We start from the raw sequence: 22,903 nt of genomic DNA, 5'->3' as shown, positions 1-22,903 counted from the left end.
ACCTGTGATGCCAAACCGTAGTAGGGAAAGAGAAGACACCAGGTTTGGTATTAAGAAAAGACTAGCAAGGAGCAGGGAGCCCCCCACCCCCACCCATCCCAAGTTTGTTTACCTTGTCCATCTTCAGTGCTTTCTGCAGCAGAATCGTCTAGTCTGCCCCGTGTCTGGTCAAACTGCATCTCCTACGGTTTAACGCACACTAGCTTTCCTGAAAGGTTATTTGTATCTATTGTAATGTAGGTATTTTGGTTCATTTTAGTCACATGCATGCAGAGGCAAGAACGTGGGATCCGGAAGGTAAAAAGTTGGGTTTCAGTCCACTTGTGTGATATTAACCTCTCTGAGGGTAATTTTCAGCCATTAAACAAAGACACTGATTCCTGCCCGTACGTGAGAGCGCTAGGCAGTTCTTAATGAGACACTCATACGCGACCCTTTCAGAAACTGTAAAATTCTGTTCATTATGTGCATAAACAATGTCCCCAAGGTAGAGAAAAGCTAATTTAAAAGTAACATCGTTAACTTTCCCCCCACAACACCTCCCACCCTCCCCCGCCGGCAAAAAAAAAAAAAAAAATTTTTAGCTAGACGAATTCTGGAAAATTCTCTATTGGAATGCACTCGTTTTGCAAATGGCAACACGAGGTCCAAAGGCTTATCAGAGACCGCCAGGCACGGGCAAAGCGACGTGCAAACCACAGGGTCCTGATGGCCTCCCCCCCCGCCCCCCGGCGTCAGACTCTAGGCGCTTCCGGCGCGGCGACGCCGTCCCGGTAAAGATGGACTGACGCCAGCGCCCTCACAAACGGCCACGCGTAACATGGCTGCCGAGACTAGACGCCTGCGTCCCACACCCAACATGGACAAGGGGAGCGGGCCCAGCCCCGGAAGGCAACCCCCCGGAAATGCCTGAGCGGCGGCGGAAGCGGAAGCGCCGCGGCGGTGGGGGCCGCGGGAAGTGTCTGTAGCGTTTCTCCCTCCCTCTCAACCACAATAACAGACGGAGGGCCGGCGTAGGTGAGGCGGCTGTCGAGAGGGCCCGGGGACCGGCGGCGGACCGCAGAGCCGGGGGTGTGGGCGGCGGGACGGAGGCGGCCGGATAGGGGCTCCCGGGCTCCCGACCGCCCGGTCTCTCGGTCTCGGGCCCCTTTCAGGCCTAGAGCGTCCCGGAGAGCAGGGATTGGATTTGTGGTGCTTGGCCTTGTAGGCCCTGTTTGCGGGGCTTGCTTACCTTGTCCACACCTGGCCCAAGATTCTAGCCTACAAAATTCTCTCTGGGTCTCGATTTCCTCAGGATAGGGGCGGACTGGGGGGTTGGCCTGGAGGACAACTTATGGGACCCCCATCCCACCCCGGGTGTCACGAATTCTACGATTTTTACGTTGTCAGTGTTTCAACCGGTAAATTAAGGAAGCCCTGTAGTCAGCGTACTGAGGGGGTGTCCCTGAGCAAGACGCAGTGAATACGTCTTTGAGAGGCAGCCAGCCCTAGGATCAGGAGCCTCAAATTCTGGTCTTACCCCGTCCACCGACTCAACTGTGTGACCTTGCCCAGGCCCATTACTCTCTCCGTAGCACCGTTTGCTTATCTGTGAAGTGAAGGTGTTGGTTGCCTCTGATGCTTCTCTTAGCTCTGAAAATCAGATTCTCAACTCCCTTTAAAGGAGTCTTTCCTTAGAGACAGACCTGAAAAGCTTGTCTTCCCTGTCTCCTGTATAGCCTGGAGTTGACTGATAAGAGACGTCTACCGTGTTTCTTTCCAGACACCAGACTGGCCGAGGGCAACTGGGCGCTTAGGAAGGCTCTTGTGCAGTGGGAAGCTCTGTCCTGATGGCTTGGGTCTATGCATCTATACCCGCAGTGTGAAAACACCCCTGTGCGAAAAACGGGAGACCTCGTTTATTCTCTTAAAGCTGCTATTAACTTGCTGGCACTTTGGACAAATTCCTTCTGACTCTCCTCCTTCTGACTTGAGAGTTCTCATCTGGCAAATGAGAGCGTAGGGTTAGGTTACTGGTTTGTAATCCTCTTTCCCGTACTCTGAGCATAACTGAAGAGTAAAATAATGGCTCTTGTAAGGCCATGACTTTCTGGGAGAGGAAAGAAATGGGGTATGGAAAGCTACACATTGTGTAGTCCTATAGATTGAAACGTCTGCGCTTCTAATTTTTAACTTTAACTTCTGACAGTTTCTGGTTTAGGTGATCCCTAAGGCTCATTCCCTGCTTTTAGAATTTGTAGTGCTGTGATTCTTATGTTCTCTTAGGGCAAAGAATAACTTTTTCGTGTGTGTTTGTTTCAATGAATGTGTGCCTGGAGGTACACACTTTAGTGGAAAAGATACTAAGCCATAGCATAGGAAAAAAAGAAAAAAAAAAAACTCGGTTTCAGTAAGGTGAAGTGACATAGTAAAAATAAAATTGGTCTTGCACTGGAGTTCAAGACCTGTATCCTTGCTTAAGCACTGGTATTTTCTGACTTTGTGTCTTTGGACAAGCCAGCTTACATCTCTGGGCCTCACTTTTCTTTATCTGGAAGATGAAGGGTTGGACTGGATGATTCCTAGACCCTTTTGACACTATAATTCCATTTGTGTTTGTTTTCGGACCAGCTTGGTGGGTGTGGTGTGGCATTTCTTTAGGTAAGAGAGACTATCCTAGGTAGTAGACACAGAATGTTTATGATGTTAGGAATGGGGTCCTATTAAGTGATGCGCAAGATTGTTTTGATACGAGCAAGCTGAAGCCAATAAAGAAAGGCATTAGAACCTGAAGGGCAGGAAAGCTCCTGACCAGATGGGATGGTTGAGGACATTGGGAAGTTTTAAATGGGAGAAAGGTATTTTTAGTGAGGGCAGTGAAGACTAAGACTGCATTCTAAGGCTACGTTTCACGGGAAAAACAACTCTGTCACCATCTAGCACTTAGTAGGTAGTAAGTGAATGAGGAGATAGATGGATGAATGGATAGCAGCAATCAAGAATAGAAGGAGTTTCAGGGCGCCTGGGTGGCTCAGTTGGTTAAGCGTCTGATTCTTGGTTTCAGCTCAAGTTATGATCTCAGAGTTTTCTGAGTTCGAGCTCTGCATCTGGCTCTGCACTAACAGTGCAGCGCCTGCTTGGGATTCTCCCTCTCTCTCTCTGCCCCTCCCCTGCTTGCGCTCTCTCTGTCTCTCAAAGTAAATCAATTAACTAAAGAAACTTTTTTTTTTTTAAAAAAAGGAGTTTCTCCATAGAATTCTTATTTAGATACAGAATGAAGAATTGGTTCAGTATTAGGAAAATTTTATAGAAGAAGAGATCTCTTAAGTTTTCTGTTTAGTTGTAAGGCAAGTTGGTTTATCTTTGCCCTGTCCAGTGTGTTAATAAGAGATAAAACACATACCCGGGAGGGCCTCGTGTGATCTGAGGAAAGGAGTAATTAGTAAAGTCAGGGATGGAGGAGGATGTTGGCGAGATGGTACAGGTATAGGAAGATTTTTAGTTGTGACATTTAGGGAGTGAAGGAGTGGATTGATACAGGACTTTTATAGATACCAGCAACTGTCAGAATTGTGAATAGTGTTAAAATCTCTCCAGAGGTTCTAATCCTTAAGAGAGGATTAGAAGGAAAAGAACTTGATTTTGCAAGCAAGCAAATGTTGGTGCTTCCCCGTAAGAGGTGGAGATAGCCTTGAGGGTCAAGGATTAAAAGAGAGGGGTAAATTTGGGAGCAAAGAGAATGAACTGAGTTAGTAGAGGGTAGTGTAGTTCTGTTTGGGAAGAAAGGAGTTTTGAACCTACAGGCTGGAAGAAGAGCAGACCTAAGAGAAATTGTATTACAGCAAGACCCCTGGCTTAAAGAATACACACAGACAACTCGGGTTTACTACTTGGAATGTACTTGCACCGCCAGGATGAAAAAGATGCTTCTGGTAGCTAAGGTCTGCTGAACAGCCAGCCACAGAATATAGCATCCCCAGGACTGCTGAGAGGGCTGTTGAGTGGGAGCCTACGTTAGAAGGACCACAAACCCTGATTTGTGGAGGAGGGTTCGGTCAGCAGCATTTCTGTCAGAGCGTCCAGAAGCCCATCTCAGAGCAGTGGCCAGGCTCTGGAGTGCGGAGAAACAGCCGAGGTACGGAGCCTGACTTGATGTAGGTGTAGTGTCGGCTGGGAAGTCCGAATCCCAGCCTGAATCCTGACACTTCATACATATTCTGGGGCCACTGACTTCTCTTGCCTGGTTCTGTTTGTCCATCTGAAAATTGAGGGAGCTGGTCTTAGGTAGGGACCTCTGGGTGAGCTTTGATGTGTCTGTGAAGTCCCCGAGATTGCATATGAAATTCATCATGCACCAGTCTGGGTATGTTTTATTTTCCTCCTGGGGAGAAGATGTGCAGCTTTCACCATAGTCCCAGAAGGGTTTGTGACCCACAAAAAGTTAAGAGCTGCATGACCAGGTGGTCTCTGAGGGCCCCTTCAGCTTTGACATTCTGGGATTTTGTACTTCTGTCAGAATGACATTTTAAAGTCTGAGCCTCCAGAACTTGCTAACCCTAGAAATAACACCTGGTGCTGCAAAATATATTCTTCACATATGGTTACTCACCTGTTACTTATACTTCCCTCTCCCTTACCCTCTGTGACTCTTCTGCTAGGCCCGCATCATTGCTTTACCTACTGTCGATAATAGGATTTTCCCTCCTTTCCTCTTTTCCGTTTAACCTGCTTCTGCTTTGCACCTTTCCTACCTCGTTGAGTTTCTCAAATGGCAAATGACGATATGTTGGCTATAGGGGTAGGAGGAAACCCAAGACGTGGAAGTCTAATTTTCTATTCTCACTTGCTTTTATCCCTCATCCCACTAAAAGAAAAGCAATTAAGAAGAGAGAGTGCACCTACAAGAGAGACCGCATCATCACTTGGATTTTGCTGGTCTTGCATGGTGTTTTCTTCTCATACAGGGATACCAGGCCTCTGTTTCTCTCAGCATAGCCTGGCTAGGGATTTCACTGAAATGGAAGATGAAGCCAACCTTCGTTTAAATAATTTTGTTGTCCTCTGTAGAGTTGGAGTGGTGATAGTACTCAAAATAAATGAGTCCTTTAATGAGGAATCTTTTTATCTCCTGGATATTTCTAGGGGCACCTACTTGGAGGAGGAGAGGACTGATGGCTTTCCTCTGGCTGTGGGTCCTGACTGTTAAGCCCCTGGATGTAGGATGGAGATCTTATCTTTTACCCTAGTGTTCATCTTCACGGGTCCCCCACCAGAGGCTTAAGGCAGGGGAGTCACTACTCCACCTGCTGTCAAGTAGGTAGCTGCATGACTAAGTCTTCAACTCTAGGCACGATATGGAAAATGATGTACATAATTTCACCTAAAATGTTGTTAATGCTGCTAATTTAGGCCCTTCAGTAGCTAGTGTTAACGCATACTATAAGTTAAATAGGTTTTTGTGGGCTTGCTGGGCACCTGATCTCTGCATAATGTATGAAATCATACCTGTGAGTAAGTATTTTTTTCTGAGTTCTAAACAAGTGAACTTCTATAAACTCAAAGTTAAGGTGCAGTCTGTTTCATTTAAAACTTCAAGTGCAGGTTGTGCACTGAGGCTACTAAACCTGATTCCCACAAAATCACAGCTTGCAAAATAATAGGGAACAGCAAAAGGTGGAATCATAAGAAGAGGGTATAAATTGTTAGTGGTGTGGATTTGGTAGAGAAAAAAAAAGGGCGAGGAAGGCTACGAAAGATTTGTACTTAAAGGATGAAAATCAAGAACAGGTATTCATGAAAGGTTAGAGTTGTCCAGATCCTTAAAAGTGAAGCATGTGCTAAAATATAATAGCTGGGAAATTCATCCATGGTTGGGTTGGTTGAAACTGGTTAATAGTCTCCTTGAGGCATTTGTAGGTGCAGATAGCTGTTTCTTTTGTGTTTAATCCTATGGATTAAAATTGGACTGCATTTTTGTCAGGGTTAGAAGCCCGTTGCTAAGATCATTGAGTGCTGCCATAGCAAACAGAGTGCTCATAGGACCATGAAATGCTTCTTAGCAGCCTTGAAGCTACTGGATGCCTCTGGAATAATGGAAAGAATGATGGATGTTCATACATCAGATATTTGAGGATTTATTATGAGCAAAGACTTGTCTTCACCTAGAAGTAGGAGATTTGAGGTTCTTTTCCTGGCAGAACCGTGGCCAAGAAAATACTACACAAGTTTTTATAGGAGAAGCATATGCTGAGTGTCACAGGGAGCTCAAAAGAGGAGGTGAGTAGTTTTCACAAAGGACTTAACCTTTAAGCTAGATTTTGAAAGCAGGTTAGTGGTGTTTTAGGCAAAAAATGGGGAGGGAAGGACCGCTAGTCAGAGTTAATAGCTAATTGGGAATGAAAGATGAATGTTTGGGGGCCCTGAGGACATTGGTGTGGCTGGAGTGAGTGTCCTGAGGAACAAGGGCTAAGGATTGAAAGATAAGACTGGGAAGGTGCTGTGAGACTAGATGGGAAATATTTTATCCTATGCAAACTAGGATTCCTTGCAGGCTGATATGGGTGTTTTTGTTTTTGTTGTTTAAGAGGTATAATATACAAAACAAGTTAAATTTTCAAATAATGGAGAAGAATATGGAAAGTAAAAATCTCTTCCTCCTTTCCTAACCCTCTGTTCTCCCCAAGGGTAACCACTGTTATTATTTTGTTGTGGGACCTTCCAGAAATGTCCCGTGCGAACACAAGCATATTTGTCCTTTTTCTCTTATGCAAATAAGGTCATACTTTCTGCATAACCTACATCTTGCTTTTTCCACTTAATATGCAATCAGAAGAATGTTTTAAAAAGCTCATTCTGCTTTCAACGTGGAGTATGATACGTTAAGCATTTATTCAGCAAATTACTTACTGTGGGCATGCTGTGTGGTAGGCTTTGCTCCAGGCTCCAAGGAGATCATTGAGGAAGCCATTGCAGTCGGCCAGGTGAGGATTGATAGAGCCCTGAAGGCCCGCAGGCGGGGTTGCAAGAGCAGTATTTGAGACTGATTTCAAGGTTTCTCATTTGAGCATCTGGTAAACTAGAGTAGGGAAAGCAGGTGTGTGTGTGTGTGTGTGTGTGTGTGTGTGTGTGTGTGTGTGTGACTGAACATGTTTTGGGTTGGGGGGTGGTTGTAGTTGTGGAGAGAGTTCAGGTTGGGCATAATATTTTTGAAGGATGTTCAAGATCCTGACATGAAGGTTTCTCATAAGCAGAGGAAGTAAAGGTTAGAGCTCAGGAGGGATAGCAACTAGAATACTTTTGTTTGTTTGTTTGTTTTAAGTGTATTTGTAGTAGAGGAAGCCCCAAGAATGGATACAGTTGCCCCTGGGAGAAGAGGATTCTAGGGTGAATTGGCAAAGGAGACTGAGGAGTGGTCATGCAGGAATAAAGATGATCAAGAGAGTATTACTTTGGGGAGAAGTAGTCACATGATGAGAAGTTTTCGTAGACACAGTGGTCAGCACTGGCCCATACTACAGATGGGTCAGGTGAGGGGAGCACGGAAGAGAGCCTGTGGGATTTCATGACGAGGAGATCAAAATAACCTTAGAGCGGTTTCAGCGCTGTCGTGAGATGGAAAAGTTCATTTTGCCGGAGAGGGGGCAGTGATAGAAACAGACGAGTGTATTTATAACTTTTTTTTGTGGGCAGTTCTCAGTACAAACTTTTCTGTCTCCAGAGGTCTGTTAGCCAAAATGGGACGGTCAACATACAAATAAGCTTTTGAGAAAGCAAAGGAGATGTCATGAATTGAGAGCATGGTAGCTCATGCTCCTACTCTTTGCGGAATCCCTTAGGTCTGTACTGCCAGTTGCCTGTCGATACTCATCCACACAATTGTAAAGACATGTTGTTCTGGTTTCCTAGGCCATGGCTGAAGAGGCAACAAATTAGGGATTAGAGGTAGGTGTGTGTGTGTGTGTGTGTGTGTGTGTGTGTATAATGCAAGGGGAGCAAGCACGCTGCTAACTGCCAGAAATTCCAGGTGACCTTTCTGTGAGGGAAGAGACCAGAACACACACAGGCACAAGAAATCTTGAGGATTCGCTTAGCCTTGTAGTTTGCTCCCATTTACTGGTAGAGCAAAGGGTCCCCAAGAACCCCACAGACTTGCATAGTCCCTGAGGAGAGGCATCACGGAATCCTATTGATAAGCTCAGGTCATCAGGAAAAGGTTAAGCTTTTAATGAGTCTACTTTGTAGGAAAATAGAAGCATGCAGTCCACTTTAGCAAGTTTTAATAGTAAAGGATTACAATTAGGGAAAAGGAGAAGGTGGTGCACAAAACGGAGCAGTTACTAGAGATCCACTGATTTGGAACTGCACTTCTGTGCATCACTGTGGCATGACGAAGGTTAGGCTGTGATCTAGAGTTCTCTGAGTTCGAGTCCAGGACGTTTTTGAGAATTTTACCAATGATAATTGATAATGCTATTTAAAGGACACTATTTTCACATGGTTCCCTCTTATCCTGGTCAGCAAAATAAAACAAACCTCTGGGTGCTTGCTCATCTGACTTTAATTTGTCCTCCCGCCCCCCACCCCATCCTCTCCTTTTCCTCCCTCCTCCCCTCTCTTCCTTTACTAAAGTTTATTTTATTTTTGTTTTATGAATTTTTATTTATTTTGAAAGAGAGGGAGAGAGAGCACGTGTGTAAGCTCACGTGGGGCAGGGGCAGAGAGAGAGAGGAAGACAGAAGATCGAAAGCAGGCTCCACACCATCAGTGCAGAGCCCAACGTGGGGCTTGAACCCACGAACTGAGATCATGACCTGAGCCGAAGTCTGATGCTTAACCCACTGATCCACCCAGGCACACCCCAAAGCTTATTTTAAAAACAAGTGAAACATACATTTGACACAAAAGTGAATTAACCTTTGCTCCTTAATGTTTACAGGAGAGGAAAAGGGTGGTTTTGTTCTCTCTCTGAAATTGCACATAAACAGTGTTTAGATTTTGAGCAGAAGGTCTGTAATTTTTATCAGATTTATGAAGGGTTCTGGGACCTACTTGTGGAGTCTAATCCCCTGACTTTATAGGGGGGAAAATGAAGAATTTAAAAGGTGACTCAAGTTCATAGAAGTAGTTTGGCAGATCCAGGACTAGGGCCCAACAGTCCTCTTGTACCTTCTGTGTGAGGGATGGTCCTAGGGTTGGGAGCTCTGTAATTGGAAGGAGTTTTGTTAACCTGGTTTAATGATCTTAGCTTAAAGTGGAAGAAATTGATGCTTGGGGAGACTGAGTGAATTAGCTAGGAAGGAACAGAGTACAGAATAGAATGTAGAATCCTGATTCCTTGAATTATTTTTCCTTGTTCTAAATAATGCATTTTTATATTCTCTGCTGCTCTTCAGAAAAAGATGTTCTGTGGGTTTTGTGTAATGTTTTTATTAATTTGAATGTGGTCTGTGGGTACCCTTCTTTCTCTTTTCAAGTAAGCGTGGTTTTACAAAAGTCTGTTTTATAGGGATAATTTCTGAGTTTGGGTTTGGTGTGCTTTATTTAGTCTATTCTCTGCTTGCTTTCAGGTGCTTTGCAGTCAAGTAACCAAGAGGGAAGATTTGCTCTTTGATACTGGAGGTAACATAGCAATGGGTCCACGAAAGAAAAGTGTTAAAACATGTCTCGTGAATAATGAAATCCCTGAGGAAACCATACCCGATGAAACAAAGGATTATATGAATCAACTTTCACATGAAGTGCTTTGTCATATTTTTAGGTAAGATTTTGTTTGGTTGATTTTTACCCACCTAGAATGTATAAGTAGGAGCAAATTCTGGAGCTGCACTCTCTATGTAGTCACTAGCTACATATGGCATTTAAATTTAAATGAAATCAAATTAAAACTCCAATTCCTCAGTTACATTGGCCCTATGTGTCTCGTAGCTACTGTGTAGGACAGCGTAGACATTAACGATAGAGATAACTTTTGTTGCGATAAGTTCTGTTGGACATCCATTCTCTAGACTGTGTTAACATTCCAGACTTCTTGGAATTCTTATTGACTGATTTGTTGACTTTTGTTATTACAGTACCATGTGTGTACAACATAAGGCAGTGTTTCTGACTTTTTTGACTACAAACCACAGTGAGAAACATTTTCTTCATTATGCACATATATGTAAGTGATTGAAATAAAAGTTTCATGAAATAATACCCATCGTTACTATATGCAGTGCACACATTAAAGTTGTTTTGTGGTAAAGTTTTTTTCAAAAACAGATTTTTTGAGTATGTTATTTTCCAGACTGCATTTTAACAACAAAGAAGTGAAAACAAAAACCTGTCATTCCAGTTTCCCCTGCTTGCTTCTGTCAGTCACTGTTCATTCAGATAAACAACCCTAAGACACCTTGTCTCTGGAGTTGGAGACCTGAGTGTGAATCATGAGTCTTTGATTTACTTGCCTCGGACCAGCGATCAATAAAGATGTTACTGTAAGCATTCAGTGAGCTGATGCTTTTAAAGCACTCAGCACACTGCATAGCATAAGCGCTTAGTGAGCATTAGCGATTATGTTGTGTTCTGCCTTTTTTCATATTGCGACGGGGTCTTCCTAATTAGCATCTTAGTCATTGACTATGACATGATAATTAACTTCTCCCTTGTGGTCTGACATCTGGATTGCTTCCAGTTTTTTTCCTTAAAAACTGCAATGGAGTTTTCCAAGCATTTGGCTTTTCCATTGTTTTATTTACCTTCAGGAAGTTTCCATACATGGAGTTCTTAGAAATGTTTTGAATTTTTAAAAATTACTGAATATTTGCCAATTAAGAAGTTTGGTTTTGTTTTTTTTTTTAATTTTTTAATGTTTATTTATTTTTGAGAGAGACAGAGTGGAAGCAGGGGAGGGGAGGAGCAGAGAGAGAGGGAGACACAGAATGGAAGCAGGCTCCAGGCTCTGAGCTGTCAGCACAGAGCCCGACGCAGGGCTCAAACCCACGAACTGTGAGATCATGACTTGAGCTGAAGTCGGCCGCTCAACCGACTGAGCCACCCAGGCACCCCGAGAAGTTTTAAAATAATGATAGCAGAACTACTGTAGGGAACCACAGGTACCTTATTTTTCTTTTCTGACATGAATTTGTATTATTCTTTATCTTCCACAGATTGTTGTTGTGTGACACTGTAGTTTTGTCAGTTCACTTCTGTCTGGGAATAGGTAACCCAGAATAACAGAATTTTTATAATGTAACAAAAGGATGCTAAAGTTCATTTGGCAGAAAGATGTCTGAAGTTTTTTCAGAAAAAGAGCCTAACCCTGCCATATGTACATATATAATCTAAAATATACAATAATTGAAGATTTGGTACTAGAGAAATAAATCACAGATAGTTGGGTGATATATATATGTATATACATTATATATATAGGTATATATATGGATTCAAATATATATTCAGATCTAGTTTATGATAAACTTGGTATTCATATCAGTGAGGAAGAGCTGAGTCGATTCTTCAGTGATGATGTCATAACCCAAAAACCATTGGAGAAAGTGATGAAAGTATGTTCTTCTCTCCCTTATCTGACAACAAATTCTAAAGGCATCAGTGAGTTAAATAATAACATTGTTAAAATCCTGGAAGAAAGCATAGGTAAGATTGTTTCTAGGAATATGTGTTAGATATTTGTTGAATAATGGCAGGACATATAAAAGAATTGGACCATATTTTAAGTTGAGAATGAATCAGATAACATTTCGCAGTTGGAAAAGACTATTCAAATGGAAGAAATGGAATCAAGTGTCACATCTCTTCTAATACATTTTTTTTCCTGAGGGCAAATATGATGTAATCTTCATGTGATCACTGATCTATTTGTATTTAAAGGGATTGTAATGTTTACCTAGGCATATACTTTGGATAACAATCAGTGATTTGAGGCAAAAATTCTTTAGTGTGTAACTTGATTCAGAAAACAAATTGAGTATTTTTCATTGTTTATAAAACGTGGAGTCCTATTGTTTCTGAAAATTATCCTACTTATATCTGAGTTTTGGAGGCTGTAAGTTAGCTGTAATGCTTGTGTGTGTGTGCGCGCGCGTGCGCGTGTGTGTAAGTGTGTAAAATAAGGTTTGATTTTATTCTCTTTAAAGAGTTTAAAATGGAAGCGGGGGAGTCCAGAGGTGGAAAAAAAAATGGAGCAGAGAAATACTCAGCAGACACACTTAGACTTTTTTTTTTAGAATTAGCTTAATATTTAGGAATTAGAGTCAAACCCAACTGTGTTGACATCCCTGCTCTTCCTTCCTCTTTCCTAGCTGTTGACTTTTTGCAGGTTAACTTTTGTGAGTTTGTTTTCCCACTTGTAAAATAGCACCTCCTGTACCAGTGGGAGTTCTAGCAGGAAACGGTACATATACTCAGCCTCAGAATTTGAAGCTCATTTAATGAAGGGACGATTGAGAGAGGTTCATAAGGGGTGAAGAGTTCAACTAGGCGACTAGCAATAGCAGAAAGCCTTTGCCTATCATGTACTTTGGCCAAAATCAACTGCTAGCCGGAGTGATAGGGAACCCAGCCTAGCAGAGAAAGAAAGAAAAAGGTTGGGGGAGGGCAAATGAAGAACAAGCTACTTTGTAAAGTCGTGAAACAGTGACTACGGTACAGTATCTGTGACATAATGTGAGCTCAATAAAGGGTAGTTTTTACCTTTTTAAAAATTTTCAATAATTTTTACTTATTGATTTTGAGAGAGAAGGGGGGAAGGGGCAGAGAGAGAATCCCAAGCAGAACCTGCTTGGGGCTCCATTACATGAACCCATTACATGACCTGAGCCGAAACCAAGAGGAGCTAAACTGATTGAGCCTCTGTTTTTACCTTTTTTATTTTTTTAATTAATTAATTAATTTAGAGAGAGAGCAAGCAGGGTAGGGGCAGAGAGAGAGAGAGAATCCTAAGCAGGTTCCCCCACGGCCAGCACAGAGCCCGATATGGGGCTCAAACCCACGAACCACGAGATCATGACCTGCACTAAAATCAAGAATCGGACACTTAACCAGCTGAGCCACCCAGGCGCCACTTTACTTAAAAAAAAAAAAAAAAAAAAAAAAAAATCATCATCATCATCTAGGTGTGCATGGAGAGGTGTTTAGGAAGAGAGAAAGATGAAATTTTTTGATCTTTCAAAATGCGTATTGCTATTACTGAAAACAACAAAAGTAGAGGTTAGTTGAAAAGTTTCAGGAAGGAAGAGATAGCAGGGGAAGTTGGAAAAGAGGAAATTGTAGTTGAGATGAGGTGTTCTCATTTAATGCTTATGCAATACTTTTATCAGAGTGTGATCTAAAAGGTAAAAAGATATAGGAAAAAAATGGTATACTGTAAACTTAGTATACATATTGTTGATGGAGAAAATCGTAGAGTTTCTGGGTGGTGTTGAGGGAGCATAGAGGAATTTTTTTAGCCACTACAGGAAATGGATTCTGTAAAAGCTATAAACTTACATTGGCCATGTTCATATTGATTAGTTCTCTCTGATCTTGTTCATGTTCCCTTATCGTGAGGCCTGGAGATGCACTGAAATCTTTTTTCTTCTTCTTCTTTTTTTTTTTTTTTTTCCTTGAGATTTTCTTGGTTTGTGAAGACTTAAAAGGAGAAAGGCAAGTTTTAGCAAACACCCTTTGGAGGGATCTCAGTACTTTATTTGGATGCTTGAGTATTTGCGGACTCCTCTGTTTTTAGTGAAAAGCTTTAAGTGCATGTTAATCTTAAAACCCTGTAAATATTCCTAAAGTCTTATTTGAGGGGTTGGAGAAGGAAAAAAAGTAACCTGTTGGTGAGAGGAAGTACTTATCCACTTGATAAATATGAGTTTCTTTCTCTCACAAAGGTACCTCCCTCTGCAGGATATCATGTGTATGGAATGTCTTTCCAGGAAGCTAAAAGAAGCAGTGACCCTATATCTGAGAGTGGTGAGGGTTGTGGATCTCTGTGCAGGGCGGTGGTGGGAATACATGCCAAGTGGTAAGTGGATTTAGCCTGTAAGGTACCTTGGAGTCCTACTAGAAACTAATAATATTCACATCAAACATTACTTGTCTTAAGATAGGTAATCTAAATCACCTCCTGGTAGGGAGGCAGAATCTTATCTAAATTACTGAGGTTGGTTTGGGTTGATAAAATGTGTTTTGCTTGAGGCTTTACAGTTTTAGTTCTTTAGGGAGCTATATCAACCTGTTCCACAAGTATATGATTGGAGAATACTTATTTAGCTGTTAATTCAATACATGTCTATTATATTAGACAAAATGTCTGTTGTTCTACGATGCAGGTTTTCATAGTTTTTCTATACCCCTTAATGGCATCCTCTGGTGAAACAAATATTAATCAGTTTTTGTAAAGCTGCTCCAGCAGGCCACAGAAATTTGCACTTCTGGAGCTTTCATTTCTTTAGCCCTTGAGACTATGCTAGGTCTTAGAGATTCTCAAGGCATAATTCGCCTTACAGGTGAAGATTTCAGAGTTAGTGGCCTGACCACAAAACAGACCTCAGGTAGAGACCAGATAAGAAAGTTGATGACTTTAGTTAAGTAGAGCACATCTGAAAGGGAAGAATTAAAATTAAGGGCCAGTCAAGGCTTCTTTTCAGTTAACACCAATCCATTTATTAGTGCCTTTTCGTTACTGCTACGTAGCAATTTTAAATGTCTTGTTGAACCACATTTTATTAGCATTATCCCAATTTTGATATTTTGAAGATGTGATGAGGGTGGGGTGGGGGAGCCTTGACAGAAGTGAAGTAGAATAGGGCAGACTATCTCTGCAATACGGGGATATTATACACTTTGGGGGGCTGTATCCTTTCAAAAAGATCATCAGTCAACTGGTAGCTCTTATCCTTTGGCCAGAGCTAGTGATCAGCATATACCTTTTTGTGAAGAACATTGCAAAGACCCAAGGCTAGAACTTAGCTCAGTAGGAGGGAGGCAAACCACAGTTGTCCTCAAATACTTCAAAGAAACCATTCTGAGGGAAAAGAGCTCATTGTTTTCCAAAGAGTGATCAGTTATAGCAGGAAAGACAAAAAATGAGGGCAGTGTGAAAATGACTGTCATTCCTTATGTTAGATTTGCTTTAACAGAGGTTAGGTCAGCAGGAATTCTGGCGATGGGATTAATGTACTGTATCAGGCGAGATAGCAGAGTCCCATGTGATGCAGTCTTCGCATTAACATCTCTGTCCCTTATCAAATTAGAAGAGAATCTTTGCTGATTTCTTTCAGACTGTGATAAATAACTGTAAGCCCAAAGCTTCCCATTCCTGCAGTGACTGTAAAAGAGGATTGAAGCAGACAGTCTGTAGCCTAGAATAAGATCTCTTTAACTTTGCTTACTAATTGCCACCCTGGCATTAGTTTAAACCTAGAATTTAAGCCCCAATTTTCTATGTAGTAACGATAACCATGGTTTTTATGGTTTACATATGCGAGTTCTTTGGATTGTCACATGATCTCTGTAAAGGTAGAACGTTACCGATGTTTTAACGAGAGACAATGTGTAGTAAGTATGTGACAAAAGAGGATGGGCATTGGCAGTGGTCACACCTGGTTTTGAATTCTGGCTCTCCCACTTGGTAGCTTTTCAATTCTTTCAAGTTCATTTTTTACATTCATAAGTGGGGCATTTACCTTTTTGGGGGGTTGTGAGAGTAGATGAGAGAATATAGAATGGTTAGCACATTGATTGGTTCAGTTAGTGAAGGTTGCTTTGCAAGAGCTGTTATTGTAATCAGACCAAGTGATCCTTGAGGTCTCTTCTTAACTCTTCAGTTTTGTGATTCGAAAGTTAACACAATCATCTGCACCAGCCCTGTGCAAATAGAACAACTCATGTAAGACTTAGTGATTTGGGGCTTCATTTATGTTCTTGAGAATTAATAATTTTAGCTGTCATTAGTGAGCAGACAAGTGACTCTCTGACAACCTCCATTATAGACAAAACATCCCAGATAATGAAGTATCAACTGTCTCCCTACTTACCATACCAAATCCCCTGCAGTGGTGGAAGTAATCTGCCTTACTGTTCCCATCTGGTGGATGGAACACAGCCTCCCAGATAAATAGCTTTCTGTGAGCTCAGCATCCTTTCAGTTTGGTTCACTTAGATACTCTTAGCTAACTTGCATTTGTCTTTTTCAGAAACGAAATTTTCATTTTTCAGAATGTCATTTCAATTTCAATTCATTTTCAGTTTTCAGAATGTCATTTTTCCAAAATGTCCAGGGAGTGATAAACACAGGATAGAGTAATTATTAGGAAATGGATAGACCAAGAGAACCTGGTTTGTTGGGATTTAGGTTAGAACTGGGAGCTTCCTCACATCTTACTCATTTTTTAGTTGTGTGGTCTGCAGAGCCCTAGAGGTTCTCTGGACCAGAGAGTACCTTTGGGGGGGGGGGGGCGGTGCTGATCAGGTAGGTGGTCCTTCCTCAGCCACCAGTCCAGTAATAGGTGCAAGTTATCCAGGTTAAAAGTGTGTTGTTCCTAGTCGAAGATTTCTGTGCCTTAAACACCACCAAGGCAGTGATAAAAAGCCTTAGCTCTGTAAGATATTAACTCAGGATAAGTGGGGTTTCTGACACATGTCTTCTGTTGCTTAAGGAATATGTTTTCTGTTTAACCATTTGTTCAGCTGTAGTGTCAGTCTTACAAAATTTTTAAAATGACACCTTTTGTTAACTTTTGATAAAAATTAGAAGTGACTAGTAAATGTTCATGAACAGAAAGGTGAACTTGCCTCTAAATACTTCTGAATTTCTCAGGCTTCACAGATTCCAGTTTTCTCACACTATTGAAGAAGATGCCAGACGTCGAACAGCTATATGGCCTTCACCCTAGATACCTTGAGAGGCGAAGGGTACGGGGGCATGAGGCTTTTAGCATTCCAGGAGTTCTGGAAGCTTTGCAGGCATGCCCAAACTTAGTGGTGAGTGTACCTGGTGACATCAACTGATTGATGAAATAATATATCAGAAAATGAAAGAACATGTTCCCTCACATCCAGATTTCATCCATAACAAAATTCAAGTCCCATTGCATACTTAGTATATTATGATACAGAAATAGGCGCTTTTCATGCTAAATTAATAGCCTTTCTTATGCTTGCTTGGCATTATTTTCTAGGGTGTGGAAACTTCTCATTTGGAGTTGGTAGAATCTATATGGACATATATGCCGCATGTTCATATTTTGGGGAAGTTTCGTAATCGTAATGGAGCGTTTCCAATTCCTCCTGAAAATAAACTGAAAATTCCTATAGGAGCCAAAATTCAAACTTTACATTTAGTTGGTGAGTACATGTCTCTTGGGTCACCTGTGACTCCTTGAAATGTCCTATAATTGAATAGTCACTGAAAGGGACTAATGAGAATTGTAGAAATGGCTCTGTTGATCGATGATGGCCAGAGAAATGCTTGTACACAAATTTATATTTCCCATTAAAGAGCCCTAGGTGGGTCTGGGGAGTGAGAGAAATACTGCCTCACAACCAGTCTGTTCCCTTTTTGAAGATGGTTTGAGCAGTTTTGAAAGTTGGTAGGTTTTGTTTTTTGTCTTGTTTTATTCAATGAGCCAGAATCTTGCCCTTGTTCCCTGCCCTTTCGGTCCTAGTTCAACCCTTCAGAGATTTCTCCAATACAGCTTCCTGTGATGATGGAAATGTCTTATGTTTGTACTATCCCATGTGCCCACTATGGCTAGTGAAACAGAAAAATTGAATTTTTATCTTACGTTCATTTGTCAAATAGCTACATGCAGCTACAGGCTCCTTTTTTATACACCTCAGCTCTAGAACAAATTCTCCTATGTTCAACCCAGAGCCAATGGAAAATTCTGCCACTTCTCTTTTTCCCTGAGAAATGGGAAATAGGGTGCTTTTTTTCCAAAGGCACCTTATTTGCAGTGATTATAGTGTATATCCTCCATCCACATAGTTGATGAAATTATATCACAATAATTTCAACGTAATAATAAGGGCAAATGTTTCCCCAAATTTGTTACCTTTGGCTTACATTATGGAAAGGATTTTGGGAGGACTCCTGTTACCTTAGACTTTTAATGTTTATTATTAAATGTTTTTTTAAAAATACACCTATTGAGTATCTGTTCTGCTCTAAGCATTATTCTGAGTATTGGTCATGGTTTAAGAACTACAAATTGCTGAAACTGGGTGAGGTGGTGCAGGGAGTGCAGCAGGGATGGTAAGAAGTAGGTCTTTTTTTTTTTTAACGTTTACTTATTTTAGAGAGAGAGTGTGTGTGTGCGTGCACAAGCAGGGGAGAGGCAGAGAGAGGGAGACACAGAACCTGAAGCAGGCTCCAGGCTCTGAGCTGTCAGCCCGGAGCCCAGTGTGGGGGCTCGAACTCATGAACTGTGTGATCATGACCTGACCCAAAGTCAGAGGCTTAACCAACTGAGCCACCCAGGCATCCCCACACCCCTCCCCCGTTTTTTAAAAAATTACTATGATTATTATTTTTTTTAACAGAAGTAGGTCTTAAATAGGACTTAGGTGCACAATTATGGCATAAGAAGAAAGCTCTCTAGCAGCCTTTTATTTACAAGATCAAGGAGTGCTTCTGATTAGGCACTTGGATATCTAGTTTGGGATTGGATTTTTAGATACAAAGATTCTGTGATATCTGCAGTTTATAACATAGGCTCTGTAAAGTCAGAAACTGTTTTTATATCTTTATATTTTCCATAATTCCTGTCATTGTTCATTGCAGATATAAGTGGTTGGTAAATTTTGTTGAAATGCATGAATTCATTTGATTAATTCAGCAGTTTAACACTGTGATGGTGATACAAATGTGTACAGTAAATTAATGCACATTCAGGGGAGGACCCGTAACTGTCCTTTGTTTATAGAATGGATCTGGGGCAAAACGTGGATTGGGCACAGGATATCGCAGTGTTGCCTAGATCTGTCTCACCCTTGCTACTTTGAGATTCCTAATTAGAAATGCCACCATCTTGGTAGGTGCTAAACATACCTTTGTAAATTCTGCATCTTGAGTCTCGGTCTGTACTTCGTTTCCTCTGCCTTTCTTCCTTTGGTCTCATCCCCTATTTTACTTCCTGTCTGCTGCCATACAGTGTATATGCGTAGTTCCAGGCTAAAGGTAACTGCTTTTTGGGGAGGGCTGGATGGCAGGACTAATCCTGATACTGGAGCATCCTGTGGAATTTAGCCTTCACAGAAACTACCGTTCACGTATTCTTGATTCTGCCTTCTCTAGCAGGGCTTCTAGCAACTTGAGTGCAAAGTCGTATTAAACTGGTTTTGCCAGCTACTGCTTGTTAAATGGTCTCTCACCGTGTCCTCGGATTTCTCTCAAAGACTTGTGTCACTTCCTTAGCTTTTCACGAGCCTGCAGGGTTTAGTTGTTGGGCAGTTTCCTTGATCCACTTCCTTCCATTTAGAACTTACAAGTTACCTGTCTTTCTTCTTTCATGTGTCTTGGCTTTTCCTGCCCCTTTACCTCCCTTTCTTTCAGCCAGGGTCCTTTGCAGGTATGATTCCTAGTGTTAAGCCACTTACAGATCAGAAGGATAAAGTACCTTTATCAGTTTGAAATAGTAAAGTAAATGACTGATGGGTTTCTCACTTTTCCCAGAGTCATACTGACTGGCTCCTGCCACACAGTTCCAAGTCCTTAAGGTTCATTCATTGGTAGAAACAACTTTAATGTCTGTCTCTGGATATCATCCAGAAACCACAATATTTGAAACCAGCTAGCCTGCCTGTGTCCTGAGACATTTAGTTTTCTCACTGGCGGGATGGTGGGCATTGACATCAAAGAATACTGTTGTGTATTCCTTCCACATAATTTTGTTTTCAGTAACTTACTTGCATTTTATTTTTCTTGGGTATGTGAGTCCCAGAAGAGTTACAGACTTATGAGAAAGATTCATGTGTATAAAATGTGGAAATACTTTTAAAATCTCATCTTCCCATTTGCCTTTTCTAAAGAAATAACAAAGTAGAACAAAGTAGTACACTTACGGTTTGCTTAAATTGTTCTTTACGAGCCTGTTTTAAATAAGCCAAACTTGATAGAATTTAATTAGGTAGTTTGTTTTGTTAAAAATATCCATGAAGGATAAATTGTCAACTTGAAAAGCAGAACCTTACATTTTTACACAGGCAGAATACAAACAGAATACAGTTTTTTAGTGATTTTTTTTTTTTTTTTTTTTTGGTATATGTTTTTAGGGGTGAATGTTCCTGAAATTCCTTGTATCCCGATGCTAAGGCACCTTTATATGAAATGGGTAAGACTCACCAAACCACAGCCGTTCAAAGACTTTCTTTGCATCAGTTTACGAACTTTCGTCATGAGGAACTGTGCAGGTAATGGTACATGGTTGTGGTGGAATTAATTGTGCATATGCTATTCCGGAAATACCCTAAAGGAAACCCATAGCCACATTTGTAAATGGAATTATACTATGCTATTACTGTTTATGTTTTATAATTTACTTACCTCGTGAAAATAAATGTACTTTTTGTTTTAAAGTCCGTAGACGTGATTTGTGTTTTACCTTAGCAAAAAAAAAAAAAAAAAAAAGCAGCACAGTGTCTCTACATATTTTTATAGGCTCTTTTTACTTTCGGTAGGATTGTTTTAATAGATCTCCGTCTGATTTCTTTGTTTCTTGTCTCCTAACTATCCTGCTTGTAAATAGTACTGTGACTTAATCTCCTGTAAAGCAAAAAGCACTGCTTTTCTGTTCAGAAACCTTCAGTGATTCTGTTGCCCTAGATTATCAAGTGGGAAGTATTTGCTTTAAAGTGCTAACCAGGGCCTCTCTTGTTATCTTTATTTTTGACTCTTTTCCAAGATGTACCTTCTTTTATTTTCAGACCTGCCTGTTCCCTGTCCCCTATGCAACCATACCAGCCTTCACCTCAGTGTCTTCCTTTACACTGTGTTATGTTTCCTTGTCCTGAGGGAGACACTTCCTTCCACCTGCGTACGTCTTTCGAGTTCTGCCTTTTCCCATACACCTGCCTTTTCTTCTTATTTTTTCTTTTTCATATAGTATAACAGATCCTGTTTTTGTAGTTGATATGTTACACCTTTTTATCCTTATAATTAGTCATGTTGGTTTCATCTCCATGTCATTTACAAGCTCTTTGATAGATTGGACTATATCTTGTGATCTTCCATAACATCTAATACAATACTGGTCACCTAGAGAGGTATTTATGATCAGCTATTTACTTGAGTGAAGGATCAAATTTTCAACTTGGCTTTCTCTCCGTAGTTATTTTGAGTTCAAAACTATTGAGACTTCAGGGGATTTACAAAAAATACTAAGTGTCTCTCCAGTGTTACTGAGAAATCCTTATGCTGAATAAATATATGGTTAACAGGCTAATACGTACTTTCATTTTTAATAGGTATAAGTTACAGAGGGTCAACTACTTGGCTGTCAGTTTCACACATAGAATTCATAAGTTAATTCATTTCAGCTGCTGGTTTGAAAATTTATTTTTAAGGCAATTTACGTCATTCCACTGAAGTTTTTTTCCCCCCACCAGGACCCACAAACTCCTTGAAGTATGTCCCCTTAGTAACAGGCTTAGCCTCTGCCCGAAACTTGGAACATTTGGAAATGGTTCGAGTTCCTTTCCTTGGAGGTCTTATCCAACACGTAGTTGAAGACAGTTGGAGATCAGGTACTCATTTTACTTTAGTTACTGAATACTTTTTAAATCCATTTAAAAAATTATTACGCTTTTATAGCTTCTCTCGTGAGTCATTTTAAAAGAAAATGCTTGTTAGTAATTGCCCTTTCTGTCTGGTGTGTAATGGAGAATAACCATGAGCATGGGATAGCAGTCTTTTTTTTTTTTTTTTTTTATGCTGTGTTCAACCGTCTCAAAATAAATAGTACAGTGGTAAGGCATGTTTTCTGGCTTGTTAATACTTATTAGTTAATCATACATCTGTTGTATTTAGAATTTTTCTGAGAGATACAGGGATTTCAAGTGTCCATTGGTGATGAGACGATTTTTGACTTGTATACCTTAGGTCTACAAAAGGACTCAGTCATTGGTAATAATAGTGTCTGACATTTGTCTATTACTTGATGGTATATAAAATGCTTTCATTCATGTTGGGGCTTCTGGGTGGTTCAGTCAGTTGGGCGTCCGACTCTTGATTTCAGCTCAGGTCATGATCTCATGGTTTGTGGGATTGAGCCCCATGTTGGGCTCCGTGCTGGCAGTGCAGAGCCTGCTTGGGATTCTCATTCTCCCTCTCTCTGTCCCTCCCTCCCTCTCTGTCTCAAAATAAATAAATAAACTTTAAAAAAAATAAATAAAAGGGTTTCATGTGTATCACTTGGATATTAGATCCGTTCATCAGATGATGGCTTTGAAAATAAAAATATATTTTATTCTCTAGGTCCTTTCATGGTTTTTGAAATAATGATATGTGACGGAATGTGCTCCACATTAAACATCTCACTGCACTAAAAATAGTAAGAAATTCAGCTAGTTAGGTAATTAATAGTTGAGAACTAAAAATCTAACTTTGTATATTTGAAATACAAGTGGAAAATTATTAAGTACCATTGGTAACAAATTGACATTCTTAATACTGTTAAAATATGAGTAAGCACTACATTTTTAGGCATTTTGTCAGTCTAGTCTGACGTAAGTAGACTTCATTACATCGTGTAAAGGGGATGGAGCAGGCCTCCTCGAGATTAACAGCATTATTTTTACTGCATGGCTGTAGCTAGCAGGAAAAAGTCAGGGGTAAGGAGACCACAGTGAAACCATTTATCAGAAGACCTAGAGGGAGATGCCAAAAGTTAAGAGTTTGTATCCACATCCTGAGAGAGAAACAGACTTTTCTCTGCTAATG

General features: G+C 40.8%; 1 protein-coding gene across 10 annotated transcripts in view; it reads left to right on the top strand.

Annotated features, from left to right (window-relative positions):
- The first annotated feature begins 817 nt into the window (after positions 1-817).
- The window catches only part of FBXO38 (F-box protein 38), a 56,007-nt gene continuing 33,921 nt past the window's right edge, over positions 818-22,903 (top strand). For 3 of the 10 annotated variants that reach the window (XM_049648056.1, XM_049648061.1, XM_049648055.1), the window contains exons 1-7: positions 1,033-6,255; positions 9,546-9,736; positions 13,854-13,987; positions 16,784-16,947; positions 17,145-17,310; positions 20,239-20,376; positions 21,571-21,708. In XM_049648056.1, coding sequence (XP_049504013.1) covers positions 6,223-6,255; positions 9,546-9,736; positions 13,854-13,987; positions 16,784-16,947; positions 17,145-17,310; positions 20,239-20,376; positions 21,571-21,708 — 964 coding nt within the window. In that variant the 5' untranslated portion in view covers positions 1,033-6,222. The other 7 variants (XM_049648057.1, XM_049648062.1, XM_049648065.1 and 4 more) reach the window with 7 other exon arrangements.

Source organism: Panthera uncia (genome assembly GCF_023721935.1).
Source record: "Panthera uncia isolate 11264 chromosome A1 unlocalized genomic scaffold, Puncia_PCG_1.0 HiC_scaffold_17, whole genome shotgun sequence".
In the NCBI taxonomy this organism is placed as follows: domain Eukaryota; kingdom Metazoa; phylum Chordata; class Mammalia; order Carnivora; family Felidae; genus Panthera; species Panthera uncia.
Note: the sequence above shows the minus strand (reverse complement) of the source record. Positions and strands in the feature narration are given on the sequence as shown.